Source organism: Vulpes lagopus, chromosome 21 (genome assembly GCF_018345385.1).
Source record: "Vulpes lagopus strain Blue_001 chromosome 21, ASM1834538v1, whole genome shotgun sequence".
Taxonomy (NCBI): Eukaryota; Metazoa; Chordata; class Mammalia; order Carnivora; family Canidae; genus Vulpes; species Vulpes lagopus.
Window position 1 is genome coordinate 19,262,279 of NC_054844.1, and position 16,590 is coordinate 19,278,868.

The 16,590-nt window shown below is 35.1% G+C and overlaps 1 protein-coding gene across 7 annotated transcripts in view; it reads left to right on the plus strand.

Annotated features, from left to right (window-relative positions):
• The window catches only part of SLCO1B3 (solute carrier organic anion transporter family member 1B3), an 85,893-nt gene that overhangs the window by 12,102 nt on the left and 57,201 nt on the right, over nt 1–16,590 (plus strand). Inside the window, exons 2-5 of one of the 7 annotated variants that reach the window (XM_041735797.1) lie at nt 385–442; nt 11,274–11,405; nt 12,169–12,234; nt 16,399–16,545. In XM_041735797.1, coding sequence (XP_041591731.1) covers nt 16,459–16,545 — 87 coding nt within the window. In that variant the 5' untranslated portion in view covers nt 385–442; nt 11,274–11,405; nt 12,169–12,234; nt 16,399–16,458. Of the gene's footprint in view, nt 1–384; nt 443–11,273; nt 11,406–12,168; nt 12,235–16,398; nt 16,546–16,590 lie in introns of those variants that run through there. The other 6 variants (XM_041735798.1, XM_041735799.1, XM_041735801.1 and 3 more) reach the window with 6 other exon arrangements.

The following is a 16,590-nucleotide window of genomic DNA, read 5'->3' on the forward strand; positions in this document are numbered from 1 at the left end:
TTGCTTCTGTGAATTTGCCCTTCTTTGTCAAGTCCTACATTTCTGACCCTAAACTAGATAGCACTATCTTTCTTAGAGGACGGGACAAGAACAGAATTCATTTAAATATGTAACACGATTAGTGTATTAGCATTAGAAACCTCAGATGATGTTTTCCTCTTCAGTTATTATGTTTACTTCACCCAACCTGAAATTATGTGGAAATGTAATATCCCAGGCATGGGTTAAATTCATGAAGGCCCCTAATCTCCTTTGAATAGAGATTAGTGGCTGTATAAATATTGCCCAAGAAAGAGCTAATCCTTGGAGAATGAGGACTGGTTTTACTGCAAGCGCTAAAGGACTACCTGATGTGTGAATTGTTTATAGTATTCATCTTTACAGATAGGAGTCTGCTTCCACCTACTGGCTGGAGAACTTCACAATCATCAGGACCACACTGGTAAATTCTACTTGGATTTTTGTATTTGTTTCTGATTTACAGACATAATGTCTACTCCTGCCCACCTAGGCCTTCTTTACTCCCAAACTAACCAACTCTTTCTGGTCCTACCTTCTAGAGTAGTTGATTAAACTAATCAATGTGTTGTCTTATGAAAATTGTTAGGTAGCTATAGATAGCCAAGGTATCTAAGAAGACATCTAAAGCCAGGAGGAAGTCAGTGGGATACAGAACACACTAAGAGAGGCCTAAGGAAAAGGAATAAAGTGATCCAAGGAGGTAGGGGCATGACTGGAATTTCAGGGGGCCTGGGGTTAGCAGTAGTTGAGGACAGGAGAATTCCGTCACTCCAAAGACAGTCTTGGGGATTGTGAGAGCAAACAACTTGAAAATTCTATAGGAAAGTTGTAATTTCCAGAAAAAACTCATTTGTTTTGCTGTCAGAAATGTTAAGAATCTTTCAGAAAACAAGGATTTCTATTACATAAAGCCAAATATTATACTGGAGCTATTCAAGAGAATACAAACTCTTGACATTTGAGTATGAAAAATATTATTCTGAATTTGAGCCAGAGACTTAGAAAGAGTTGAGGGAAAGAAGATTTGTATCATATGAAATATACTAAAAGACTGTGTCATAAAGTCTCATAGAATTAGCATGAATGTAGTCTATAATCAAATAAGTGCAAAAATGAAACAGTGAGATTTCATTTTGCAACTAATTGTGAAAGATTGAAGGAATATATGATTGATGGATATGAATTAAGAGGTGCAGTATATTTAGAGGCACTGTTACTGATATATTCTTTTGGGAAAGCAATTTGGAAAGTGAACTTTGAAAAGCTTATATTCTGATTTGGTAATTTTGATTCTAGGATATACACCATAGAAATAATTATAGATGTGTTTAAATATTTCCATAAAAGTATTCATTATAGTATTGTTTAAAATCAGAAAAAGTCTATTGTAATAGCTACCACATATTCAGTGATTATGGTGTTTCTGACACTGTGCTTGATCCTTGATCTTGAGAAACAACAGGAAAGTAGAGAGAAAAGAGAAGGAGAAGAGAGGAATAATATAATAGAAGTAGTAGAGCATTGCCTATCCCCTATGTTTCCTAACAGCCTAATGATTTGGTATTTCAGGACTTGGAAGGAGGTAGATTAAAAGTAAAAGCCTTAGGAACGGTGTAACTAAGATTCTGTGACACTCATAGGAAAAGGCCATTTTTCCCTCTGCTCCACTTCTGGCATGATACAAACTGGTACTCTGAAGTTATGCTCTCCAGTAAGGCAGACACTAGTTACATGTGGCTACTTATATCTAAATTAAAGAAAATAAGAAATTCATTTTCTTGGCCACACAAGCTACATTTGAAGTGCTCACTAACCACACATAGCTAGTTGCTACTACATTTGAGAGTGCATATATAGAACATTTTCATCATCGTACAAAGTACTTGCAGATAGCACTACCCTGAAGACTCAACACAGATAAATAACTGTGAGTAGAAATTCTATGCCTTGTTGAGCAATGGGAAAAATCTACTCCATTTCACTTCAGTCTCCCCATCTTGGAGCTAGCTACTTTCTGGTATTTATCATCACCTGGAACTGCTTCAAAATAATAAATTTAGATTTCCACTTTTCCCCCTCATCTCATTTCCTCAATTATTCCCTGTATATCCTTCTTTCTAACTCATTGGATGTTCAATTTATTGGTCTATCTTCTTTGTATCCATTGGTACATTGACATCCAATAAAAATATAATGAAGTATGTACTCTGATTAATGCTCTCCATTATTTAAGGAAATCCTAGTCATGGTTTGCTAAGTTTTTATCAGGAGGAATGAAGAATTTTATCAAATGCATTATTTTGTGTCTTTTAAGATGATAATATAAATTTAGGGTTTTTTTTTTTATTCTACTGATGGAATGAATTACCTTTATTGACTTTTGAATATTAACCAATTAGTGATTTAAAAATCTCAGAAAACTAGAAATAAAAGAGAACCTCTTCAGCATATATGTACAGAAGGCTACAGCTAGTATCATTCTTTTTAAAATAAAAATTAATTAATTAATTAATTAATTAATTTATAGAACAGGGGGAGGGACAGAGAAAAAGGGAAAGAGAGCACTTCAAGCAGATTCCACACTGAGTATGAAGCCCAAAGCAGGGCTCAATATCACCACCCTGAAATCATGACCTGAACCAAAATCAAGAGTTTAATGCTTGAACAACTGAGGCACAGAGGTGCCTCCTAGCCTCATTCTAATTCTGAAAGACTGAACACTCCCCCCTAATATTGGGACAAGGTAAGGCCCTGCTGTCACCATTTCTGTTTTATGATATGATACTCTGGAGATAATACTGCAGGCCTTAGACAATAAAATAAGGCAGGAGAAAAAGCATCCAAATTGTAAAGGAAGAAGCACAATTGTCTTTGTACAAAACATGATAATATGCATTAAAAATTCTAAGAAAAAGGGGAGGCTGGTGGCTCAGTCGATTAAACGTGTGGCCTTAATTTTGGCTCAGGTCATGATCTCAGGGTCATGAAATAAAGCCCTGCATTGGGCTCTGCACTGAGTGTGGAGCCTGCTTAAGATTCTCTCTCCCTCTGCACCTCCCCCTGTTCATGCTCTCTCTCTCTCTCAAAAAAAAAAAAAAATTCTAAGAAATATATATTTTTTAATCCTCTAGAACTACCAAATGAGTTTAGGATGGTTGCAGGATATAAGTTCAATATACATACTTAGAAAAGTTTTATTTTTGTATACTAACATTAAGCATAAATTGAAATCAAAATAAAATAATTTATAATAGTAGAAAATAGTAAATACATTTACTATTTGACAAAATACATGAAAGACTTATCTTTGAAAACTCAAAACTCTGTTGTGACAAATTAAAGTTTTAAATAAAACTTAAGCAAAGGGGAGATAGACCATGTGTATGAATTGTATGATTTGTTATTATTAGGATGCCAATTATACCAAAACTGATCTACAGAGTCACTGCAACCCTACCAAAATTTCAGCAGAGCTTTTTTCAGAAATTGACAAGCTTATTAAAAAATGTATATGGAAGTGTCAAAGACCTAAAATATCCACAACATTCTTGAAAAAGAAGAACAAAGAAGGAAGGCTTTTATTATCTGATTTCAAGACTTATGAAGCTATCAAACAAGAAAGTATAGTATTGATATAAAGATAAACATATTGATCAATGGAACAGAATAAACAGTCTAGAAATAGACCTACACATTTGTGTTTAACTAATATTTTACAAAGATTCCAATCAAGTTAGTAGGGAAATAATAATCTTTCTAACAAATGATCCTGTGACTCTTGACTCACACCATATACCAAGAGTAATTCAAAATGGAGTATAGACTTAAATGTAATAGCTAAAAGCATAAAACCTCTAGAACAAGATGAGAAAATCTAATTGGCCTTGTTTTGGTGAAGATTTTGAACATAGAACACAAAAGCTCAAAGGTAAATAAAAAAATTAATGAATTAGACTTCATCAAAATTTTAAAGTTCTGACTTGAAAATCTTTGTAAACATATATCCAACAGAGATCTTGTGTGAAGACCTCTAAAAAACTCTTACAACTCAGTGATGAGAAGACAAATATCCCAGTAAATACTGAGCAAAAAGTTTGAGCAGACCAAAAGGGAGAAAGAGAAAGGGAGAGGGAGGATTGCAATTAAGCACATGAGGATATACTCAACATCATTAGTCATCAGGTAAATGCAAATTTAAAATCAGAATTAGATACCAATATATATCTACTAGAGGGAATAAAATTAAAAAAGACTATTCATACTAATTGTTGATGAAGAGATTGAGGAACAAAACTCTTATGCACTGCTGTTGAGAATGTAAAATGATACAACTCTGTTAGAAACCAGTACAGCATAATATCCTCCAGTTCCATCCACGTTGAAGCAAATGGTGGGTATTCATCATTTCTAATGGGCAGGGGATGGGGTGACCGTGCCGGGCACTGAGGAGAGCACTTGACGGGAGGAGCGCTCGGTGTTATACTATATGTTGACAAACCGAACTCCAATAAATAAATAAATAAATAAATAAATAAATAAATAAATAAATAAATAATAAACCTCTAAAAAATTAATAAAATGAAAAAAAAACAGTAAGCAATTTCTTAAAAATTGAAATGTGCACCTCTCATATGACCCAGGCATTCCACTAGTAGGCATTTTTCAAGAGAAATGAAAGTGTATGTCCACACAAAAACTTATAAACAGATATTCATAAGACTTTTATTTATAATAACCAAAAACTAGAAACAACTCAAATTCCTTTAAACAGTTTAGATAAAGAAATTATAATATATTTATACAATGGAATGCTAATCAGCATAGAAAGGAATGAACTATAATATACACAATAATATGTTTGAATACCACAATAATTACGTTGAATAAAAGAGGTCAGAAAAAAGCTATCACTTGTGTGGGTACTAAAAGATGGTGATGGTGTGAACTATGCAGATATCTGGAGAAAAATAGGAAGAACAGCAAGTATAAATACTCTGAATATGGTGCTAAATCTTATAAGCCTTAAGACCATTCTTTGGACTTTATGCTGAGTGATGTAGGAAGACTTTGGAAGATTTGAGCAGAACAGTGTCATGATACGACCTGTTTTGACATGATGGTTCTGACTTCTGTGGTGAAGTTTACATGGGGGAGTGGATTTGCTGAGTTTAAGGAGATAGCTGAGGTGCAAATTAGAGAGTGTCACAATAATTCAGGACCAGGGTGATAGCCATGATGGTTGTGAGAAATAGATTCTGGGCATATTTTGAAATTAAAGCTTGATATATTTTGAGTAAGAAAGGAGTACAGAATGACTCCAATATTGTGTGTGTTTGTGTGTGTGTGTGCACAAGTGCGCACATGCATGTACATGTGTGCTTGTGTACAGCTGGAAGGATAGAATTATAATTGACTGAAATGGAGAATATTGTAGGAGGAGAGGTTTGGGAAGGGAAGATGAGGGGAAAGTCTTTAAAAATGTTGAGTATCAGAGGCCTATTGTCTGTCTAAAAGGAGACAGTGAGCTGGCAATGGAAAAATCCAGAGTAAAGTCCTGAGGAAAAAAATCTCAGGAGTAGCACCTTGAGCAGAGGTAAAAATTTTAGAATTATCAACATATAGAGAGCATTACAGGTATGAGAGTACATGAGATCACCAAAATACAATGACTAAATCCTGATGTTGTCATGGAAAAACTGGAAGTTACTCATAAAACTGTCATGGAATAAATGGGAATTAAATCCTGAAACATTCTCATTAAGAGGCCAAAGATATATAAAATATTTAGTGAATGAGATGAGAATAGAATAACCAATGGATTAAGAGGAAAAACACAAAGGACAGTGTCCTGAAAACTATTTCCAGGAAAGGGTGTATTCAGCTCTGAAAAATGGCAAATAGTTCAAGTCCGATAAAGACCACTTCATTATAGCATTTTGGACATTTATAACTTAGGCAAGAGTAGTTTGGATGAAGTTGGAGGTATAAATTTGATTGAGTGTACTCAAGAAAAAATGTAAGAAAATGAATAGAAAACAATATTATAGATAAGACTTTAGAGAAGTTTTTGTTTTTTAAATAAAAACAGTGGGGCACCTGGGTGGCTCAGTGGTTGAACATCTGCATTCAGCTCAAGTCCTGATCTCAGGGTCCTGGGATCGAGTCTGCATCAGGCTCCCTGCAGGGAGCCTGCTTCTCCCTCTGCTTCTCTCTCTGTGTCTCTCATGAATAAATAAATAATATCTTTGAAAAAATAAAGTAATATAAAAATAGTATAGAAATAGAATTTTTGAAAATGGGAAAGTGGGAGCATGCTTATTTGCTGATGGGGACACTTTAGAAAAGGGAAATTGATATCCTTGGGAGCACAAGGAGACAATCTGGTGTACAAATAGAGGATGGTCTTAACTCCAACATAAACAGTTCATCAAGGCAAAATATGTGATACTGATGCTATATAAATGTGGTGGAAAGACCTTTTGGAAGTTTTGTTCTTCGTTTTTTTGTCAGTGAAATAGTCACCAGCTGAAGGTAAAGATAGGAGAAGATGTGTTAGAGTTTTGAGAAAAGAGGTGAAGTTATAAAATAGAAAACAAGAAGACATGAATTAGGAAAATACAGCATAATACCTATGCAAAATGAAAACCTCATTTGAGTTGTTTTTTCAAAGATTTTATTTATTTATTCATGAGAGACACGCACACGGGGTGGGGGGAGAGAGAGAGAGAGAGTGAGAGAGAGAGAGAGGCAGACACAGGCAGAGGGAGAAGCAGGCTCCATGTAGGGAGCCTGATGTGGACTCAATCCCGGATCTCCAGAATCACACCCTGGGTTGAAGGCAGCGCTAAGTCTCTGAGCCACCCAGGCTTCCCTTCATTGAGTTTCTTAATGATAAATTTAAAGTCAACATGTTAAGGGTTTTCCTTCAATCTCATTCAGTAGCATGGATGAATGGTCAAAGTAGTCTGAGAGTTGGAGTTCATCAAGGTTATAGTTTTGTTAAGCAATTAAAATGATGTAAAAGCCACTAATGATTTGAAGATATATGGGGAAAAAGTGATTACCATGATGACTAAATTTAAACCAGATATGCAGAAAATGAGGACATGGAACAAGGTGCAGTGACGTCTGTGGTAGAATCAACCAGAGGATTATAGATCCTGATTAGTGAAAGAATTGTTCCATCTAAAGTAGTACAGAGTATAGGCTGGAAAGATAGACAGTGGTAAACCAATCCTTGAAACTGAAATCATGGGGAGTTACAGTCTTTCATGTGACAAGGTCTAGGATATATCCACTGGAATAAATTTTAAAAAAAACCACTGGAGAAGAGAAGGTTAAAAAATCAATGTTGTGCCCAAGATTGCGAATCCGAGAAACCACTAAGGAGCCGACACCGATGCAAACACACGAAGGTTTATTTATAAGCTCGAGCTTGGGTCCAAGTACACCCGACACAGCGGAGCAGGGACTTGGACCCTGAGGTGGGTTTCAGCTTAGTTTTTATGGGCTGGTCTAGGGGACCTCCAGAAGGGGTGGAGGAATTTCTCAAATTCTGTTTACATTCTGATATGGGGCTTTCAAGGGCATTGAGCTCTGTTCTTATTAATATGAGACTTTCTGCCACTGGCTTGGGCTCTGTTCTCATTCTAATATGGGGTTTTCTAGCACGTTAAGCTGTGAGCTGTTTTCTTCCTGTAACTGAAGTAATGTAAATTTCAGCTCTCATTCACAGGGGCCTGGGATGGCTGTACTTGTGCTAACACTGAACTTAAAGTGGAATGGCCTTAATTTTCTCGGCCTCCACAATCAAGAAGCTAGGGAATTAAAAGGATTATCTTCACAATCATTGAAATCTCCAATAATTGTAACAACATTAATATTTAAAGACATTGGCTTTGAACCAAAGCTAAAATGGTCATAGAATAAGGGGGAGTGACTCAGGATTGGTAGCTAATTCCATTGGTGTGACCTTCAAATCTATAGATTCTGAGGGAAGCACATATAAACGAGGTAAGGCAAATTGAAAATCAGTCCCTCTGGTAGGGAGCAATATGGAGAATAGTGTAGCCCCCATTGATCAGAGCAGCAGGAGAAGCAGGCTTCAAGGAAGGGGCTAGGTTTAATTTAGAGTAAAAGATGAACAACAACAACAAATTCGGAAAAGAGTCTGAAGTAAAGGGAATTCTACTTGTGATTAACCATAAATTCCAAAAGGCTCAAGAGAAGGGTCTCAGTTCAGGATTGAGAGAGACAAAAACAGGGATAAGCAGAGCCAAATGGGGATTAGACTGCATGTGATGAGAGTGATCAGGAAATCACTTTCTACTTATAGTGATGCCTAACATAACAGAGATGAAGGTTACGATAAGATTAATCATGACAATGCCAGGCCTTAAGCTTCAGTAAGTAGAGAAATATTGGGTTCTTTCAGTAGTATCTAGCCTCCTGCAGCTGCCTCTTGACTGTTGTCAAGGGAAGTGGGGCAGACAGATGGCAGCATGTTTGCTTTCAGCCTGAATGCTTCTTCTCAAAGCATACCTATAGCACACACCTGAGAACTCTGGCAGTAAAAATTGTTAGAAAAAAACTGGCAGGTACATATTTTAGAGATATTTTTACTAATTTGATATGAATTAATTGCTTTAAATATTTATAGTACACAAAAGTCATACAGTGTGAGTCCTATTAGGGAGTAGATAGGTAGTGTAAAGCACTTTACATACATTATTTAATTTTTACCCCAAGTAATGTCTTTGTACTTTATAGATGAGGATGTGAGTGCTTAGAAAGTTTAAATAACTTTAAGTTGTAATGTTAGCAAGTAGCAGAGACAAATTCACATTAAAGTTTATCAGATTTCAAGGACCATGATAATGTCATCAGAACTGTAATGATTATCTCTGGAATAGGTATCACTAGATTATTTTTAGTAAATTTTATAATTTTCTTGACCCATGGATGTTACCATAGTATGGTATGAAAGAACTAGAAGGAACTATTGTAACATCTTTCTTCTGATGACCTTATTTCTCTACAATTTGCACAAAAATAGTCTAATTAGTATTTAACCTGTCATGCAGAAGTAAGAACACGGAGAATGCTTTGACCTCTGGAAACATTCTAGGATTTTATCAGAAGGCTTTCATTTAGGGATTAGAAATGTTCTCAGTTAATTTCTTCTGTTTTACCTTCATTCCTTTTATACAATTGTCCCAAAACAAAGTTTTGGGAGGTACCTTGGGTGCAATGGAGGCTTGAAGAAAAAGTCACTAACATGAGAGTGCCTAAACTGTATTTCCACTCTGCTTAAATGTGGGAGTGCCTAAACTATGTTTCCACCCTGAATAATAGGGAAGTCCATAATGTCCTGTAAGTATTCTCTAGTTCTGTTATAATGGTTCTCAAAATCTAGAGTTACATAAAAATTAACCAAGTGCTTATTAAAAAAAAAAACAAACTCAAAATCTGTTGTCAGCTGAATCAGAATCTCCTGTGGGGAGATTTGAGGCATGGGGTGGGAGGATACATACTGGCCTACTGTAGATTCTGATTCAGCAAAGGACTATCAGGGAGCCCAAGTCTTAAATGTCTTTGCCCCATTGTCTACATTTCTCAGTTCCCTTACCTTGGGAAATTAGGGATTTCCCAACCCTTCTATCTCTCTGCAATCTCAGATTTTTCCCATGATTCCAGTACTTCCAACAATAAACAAGGACAGAACGAATGTATCAAATAACTTGAGATATAGAACTTAAATAGATATCACTGCAGCTGTACAAACAATTATCTTACAGAAGTGATAAAGGTGGGGTGATGCCTCAGTGGCTCAGTCAATTAAGCTTCAGACTCTTGATTTCAGCTCAGGTCATGATCTCAAGGTCATGAGATCGAGCCCCACATTGGGCTTGGTGCTGAGCATGAAACCTACTTAAGATTCTTCCTCTCCCTCTCTCCTACCCCCAACTCGTGTATACATGCACTTGCACATTCTCTTTTTCTCAATAAATAAATAAATCCTTAGAAGAAAAAAGAAGTGATTAAGAGGTTATGTTTTCATATATGCATCCTCACATTGCTATATATATATATGTGTGTGTGTGTGTGTCTATATATATGTGTGTGTGTGTGTGTATCCTTTATAGATAGCTAATATTAATCAACACCATATTAGAATTGCACCAAAGTATCAAACAAAAAGAACATATTTTATCTTAAATGCTAAGGAACTAATAGACAAATTTTAAAAAATGTTTTGAATTCTTTTCTATAGGGAGAAGTTTTAAATATCTTGGATAACCTGCTGTATTTGTGTTTTTTGTTTTTTTTTTTTTTGTATTTGTGTTTTTGAAGAAAAAAATATAATGCAATGAACTCAAGCAAATAGATTATCTTTTTTTAAAAGACTTTATTTATTTATTCATGAGAGACACAGGCAGAGGGAGAAGCAGGCTCCCTGCAGGGAGCCCGATATGGGACTCGATCCTGGAGACCCAGGATCATGCCCTGGGCTGAAGAAAGTGCTAAACTGCTGAGCCACCCGGGCTACCCAAGCAAATAGATTATTTTCAGAAATAAAGCTTAATAATTAAACTTTTACATAAAATAATTTATAAATTCTGAGAGATTACTAATATAATGTGGTGTAAAGTCTGTTTTTTTTTTCTTTTTTGTAATGCAAGTATCTGGTTTAAGCTTTGATTGCCAAAGCATTCATTTCAAAGAATCATCCACTTCAAAGAGCACTATCTCAAATAAACATACTGCCAGCCAGACTAGATAAAGAGCCAGGCCACCTCCCCCAGCATGGAGGGATCTTTGTTTTAGTGATCTTGATTGATTTCAACAGCTGATCACTTGGGTCACGTTTGTTTTCTTTTGCTGAGTTTTATGTTTCACTCTTATGTTTTAAATTCACCAATAAGAGTGAGCTGGTAAAACTGTAGACCCCTAACCTCAATCCTAATAAAAGGAGAGCCCCAGGCCTTGCACTCTCTCCTTCTACTCATGACCTTGCTATGTGGCCCCACGTGTGCTGTGTAAACTCCAGGTCCTATAAGAAATAAATCTTTTTCAGAGTTCCCTGATGGTTATTGGTGAAGAACACCTTGAAATCATAAAAAGAACCACCTGGAGGGGTCCAGCCATAACATTGGTTATTAATAGACTGAGACCAGCACAAAATATATAACTTAAAATTCTGAAGCCTGGAGCAGACTGTTAGAGTAGCTAATTTTCTTTTATCTGCCTAGGACAATGACCTAATAAGATGGTTAATCATCATTGAACTGATAAAAAAAAAAAAAAGCCAACTATTTAAAGAAAGGCTTTAACAACAGATAAAGGATGGACTTGTTGCTACTGCTGTAGGATTCTAAGTCCAGGTAAGAACCTTTGACATTCTGTAATTTCAGAGTTTCTTCTATCTGAGAAACTGCACAGATTTCAAGGGGAAAACTTATTTGGATGGATATAATAAATATTACACATTTTATGCTTTGTATCTTCTACACACTTATGTTTAAGCTCTTAGAACTCATTAAGTATTCCTTCTGGAGATGTATGAGACTCTTAAAGATAAAATACAGAAATTAAGACATTCATAATTTAAAAATAACCTTTAAAACCTCATTCTTATTACTTTCTAGATAAGTGGAAATTCAAGTTAAAAAAATGGATCTCTAGTTACCTCAAAAATTTTCACAAGGCAGTTATTTTCATAATTACATGGATAATTAGATTTATTCTCTTTTTTTAAAATTTCATCTTTACTGGATAATATGGGGTGGAGAGTTAGTTGGCAAACATCAAGAAATAGGATTAGTCTCAAAGTCTCTCACTCACCTCTACTTACCTGTTTCAACTTATGTGACTAACTCAAAGTGACGGGGGAAAAAGTTTTCTAGATAATTTTGTTTTTGAACAAATGAGAAAAAAATTTTGCTTAGCATGGTTGCTGGCACAAACTAAGAACTCAGTAAATATTAGTTCCTTTCTACAGTTCAGGAAGGTGACTACCCTTATAAGACTATTGTTATTATCAAAGAGAGGTAGAAAATGGGAAAGCCCCCCCCCCAAACTCCATAAAAGGTCTAAAAAGTTAGTAAATCTTTCTCTTTTTTCCTCCTCATTTCCATGGATGCATAGTACAAAGTATTCACTTGGCCTGCATTGCTTTTCTATGATCTCTCAAGCAGTAAAAGTTTGACACAGGTAAGGAGAAGCTGGTGAGATTTTGCCCTCCCTCCAACCCAATCAAGCTAGGCAGAACTGGGCTGTTCTGTTGAAGGAAGAATTGCAGTGCTATGTCTGAATGCCTAGGGTTCTGTTTTATAAACATACCGTGTCCCCCAAATTTAAATGTCAGTTGTTTGGGACTCTGAGAAAAAAAAAATATGTACAGGGAAAAATAAGTTAAATTCTCCAAGTCAGGCTTAAAATGCCATGATGAAGTAGAAAGTGTGTGTTTAGAGCCAAACCTAAATTGACATTCCAAATTTGTCGTTGGTCTGGAGTTACTTGTTACAATTTGGCCTTTCTCAGAAATGAGGGAGGAAAGTGCCTACATTTCCCACTTTTTGTCTGGATATTTTTTTCTTAATATCTAGGTGAGACATGTGGAATAGTAACCTGCCTGGGAAAGTAGTGGAAAATAATAGAGAAAAGTAATGACTGTGTTACAAGTTATATTCTATAGTGACCCAGCTGTGTGGAGAGGTTTTTTTTCAACTGGGAGTAACTGGGGAAATATCTAAGAAGGGTGATTTAGGCAGAATTTCAATGAAGAGGTGAGGAAGAACATTACAGGTGAAGAAAGTGACATACAGGAGGACAGTGTTCTAGGGACAGTTGATTCTATATTGCCTGAAAGTGCTTATGGATCTGTTAGGAAATGAGACTAAAGACAATGGCTGGATTTAGTTCATAAAGAATCTCAAATAGGAAGTGTGAATTTTATTCTGTATGATACAGGGGACCTCTGAAAGATTCCAAAGATGGATATGATACATATAAAATAGGAAGAATGTTGAAAGACAGGATGATCAGCATTTAATCAATTGCAATAAACAGGACCAGACTGGTTAGGTAATGGCCTCCAAGAATATTTGTTCAGTAGCCAAACAACCAAATCAAACAAACATAAGTAAAGCTAAAGTGTATATATACACAGCTTGTCGATCATTCAGAGAGATTTTCTTTAATAATAAATTTATTTTTTTATTGGTGTTCAATTTGCCAACATAAAGAATAACACCCAGTGCCCATCCCGTCAAGTGCCCCCCTCAGTACCCGTCACCCATTCGCAGCCACCCCCTGCCCTCCTCCCCTTCTACCACCCCTAGTTCGTTTCCCAGAGTTAGGAGTCTTCATGTTCTGTCTCCCTTTCTAATATTTCCTACCCATTTCTTCTCCCTTCCCTTCTATTCCCTTTCACTATTATTTATATTCCCCATATGAATGAGACCATATAATGTTTGTCCTTCTCCGACTGACTTACTTCACTCAGCATAATACCCTCCAGTTCCATCCACGTTGAAGCAAATGGTGGGTATTTGTCATTTCTAATGGCTGAGTAATATTCCATTGTATACAGAGACCACATCTTCTTTATCCATTCATCTTTCGATGGACACCGAGGCTCCTTCCACAGTTTGGCTATTGTGGACCATTCAGAGAGATTTGCAATAATATAATTAACTGGTAAAAAATAATTTTGTAACATTTAAATTGTGGGGAAAGATCATAGAAAGAGGTATTTGTGATAAAAATAACATGAAATTTGTCAAAGGACTACTTATGACATTGGGACCATCGTCCTCACTTCACTCAGTAACTGAATAGATACAGGCATGTTTGGACCACGTGGAAAAAATGGAATAACTAGGATTTATTTAGATGTACATAGATGTGGGCTTTTGTACTGATGTATATATGTTTATATACACTTATATACAAAAGTGATAATTATCTATATATTTATAATTTCTATAGTTATATATTATCCACTATTATATATATTCATGGTCTTTATATATTTATAATATAGGGAATCAATAAAACCTTACTGAATAAATTAACACAGAAAATATATAGTTGATCCTCAATATTCATGGATTCAATATTTGTGAATTTGCCTTCTCACTAAAATTTAATTTTAGCCCCCACATCAATACTGCTGTTCTTTCATGTTCATTCATATACCTGTACAGAGTGGCAAAAAAATCTTAATTGTCCAACAGACATGGTCTCAGCTGAGATCAGATAAAGCATGGCTCTGCCTCCTTGTTTTAGCTCTCATATTGTAAACCAGTGATCTCTTCACAATCTATATAGTGCCATATTTTTTTTTCATTTTTGAACTTTTTTTTGTGAATTTGCTATTTAGACAGCTCCAAGCATACTGTAAAGTGCTGGCCAGTGTTTCTAAGTACAAGAAAGCTGTGATGTGCACGAAGGAAAGAATATGTGACATATATGTTTCCCTCAGGCATGAGCTATACAGTGCTGTTGGCCACAAATTTGAAATTAGTGGATCAACAATATACATTAAATAAGATGTCTTTACACAGAAGCATACACGAAACAAGGTTATAAATTGATTGATTGATGAAAATGATGTGACCAGAGATACCCAGGAATCTACCCTATATTTCCCCTAGGAACAATGTTCAGTTTTTGCTAATGTAATGTTTGCAGCAACTTTATGAAACACAAGTACTGCCAATAATAAGAATCAACTGCACATGTGACATATTAATTATATTACATGACTATAGCCCTATTAACTATCATATATCTATGCTTATGTGTAGTTTCTATATGTAAATATATTAGATACATATGTCTTATGTAGACATATATGAATATGAATACGTTTTCTAAACCTGAATGAAGAATCCACTATTCTATATAAAAGAGTAAATCTTAGGAACAAATTGCTAAATTTACTAGTCTTTAAAATAGAGGCCTAATGAAGTAAGTCAGTTACAGAAAGACAGATGCAATATGATTTCACTCATATGTGGAATTTAAGAAACAAAACAAATGAGCAAAGGGAATATAAGAGAGAGAAAGAAGCAAACCAAGAAACACTCTTAATTACAAAGAACAAACTGATAAGAAGCGAGGTGGATGGGAAGACAGGTTAAATAGGGGATAGGGATGAAGAATGAGCACTAGGTATTGTATCTAAGTATTAAATCATTATATTGCATACCTGAAACTAATATTACAGTATGTGTTAAATAATTAGAATTTAAATAAAAACTTAAAAATATAAAAATAAAATAGAGGCTTAATAATTTACAAAATTATAATTTCTTTTGCATTTTGAGCTCAAAACTCCACTTTTAAGACTTTATCCTACAGATATTATCACAAATACATGATCTATGAAGAAATGTTCTAATATAAAACATTTAGATACAACCTAAATATTTATCACCATTTAACTAGGTAGATAATAGGATAACCTGCCACCATAAGAAAACTGAGGAAGTCATTTATTATAAGTTAGAAGTGTTAATGATATGCTGCCATTTTTGTTAAAAAATGAAATTATCATGTATTTAATTAAAATACATATCATATTTCTGGATAATATTTACCAAAAACTGATATTAGTCCTCAAATAAGAAACAGGATGCTGAGTGGACAAGGGGAAGAATCTTTAATGTATGTCTTTTTGGTATTTTGTGCTTTCAACTACATATATTTTACATATATCCAACTGCACACATTTTCTCCTCAAAAATAAATGGACAAAATTATAATAAAGTAGAATGGTGATGGTGGTAAAGTCAAGCATGGCTAGAGTCTATTTGAGAGGTACCTAGAGTATGCCTTGCTCTCTTTAACAAATCCAAACTCTATCTGCATTTCAAACCTGGTTCTTGAGGTATCTCTTCCACAAAACCTTCTGAGCTCAGCCACTCATTATATTTCTACCTATTTTGACCATCTACTATGTGCAAGGCACTCCTAGGCACTTTGTAAAACTATAGAGATGAATTAAACATATATTTGCCTTCCTAAATTTTATTTTTGTGATTTAGAATTTTTATATCATCTAAAGTGTGACTCTATACTAATTATTTGTTGTTTCAAATTCTCTTCATAAATCTATCTTCCCAATTAAATTATAATATCCCTAAAGCCAAGACTCTGAATGTGTGTGTGTGTGTGTGTGTGTGTGTGTGTGTGTGTGTGTGTTTCCCCCTTTTGTGTCTAGCATTAACCTAGTTTAGTGCTCAGGACATCAAAGACCCTGAATGAGTATTCGTAGATTTACTGATTGATTGAGGTCCACCTTGCAGCTTTTCTTGTTTTCTGAATCATATATTGATAAATAAGTTCTCCTTTTTTCTCCTTGGATAGGTAATCACTTCAAGCCAAGCATCAACAACTAGAACTGACTCATTAGCTATCAGTAGTTCAATGATGGACTCAAATCAACAGTTGAAAAAGACAGCAGAAGTGACACCTCCAAAGGAAAGGGAAACTAAATGCTGCAATGGATTCAAGGTAGAGTTTTGTGTTTCCAAACTAAAACAAGTAGAGGGGGATTTT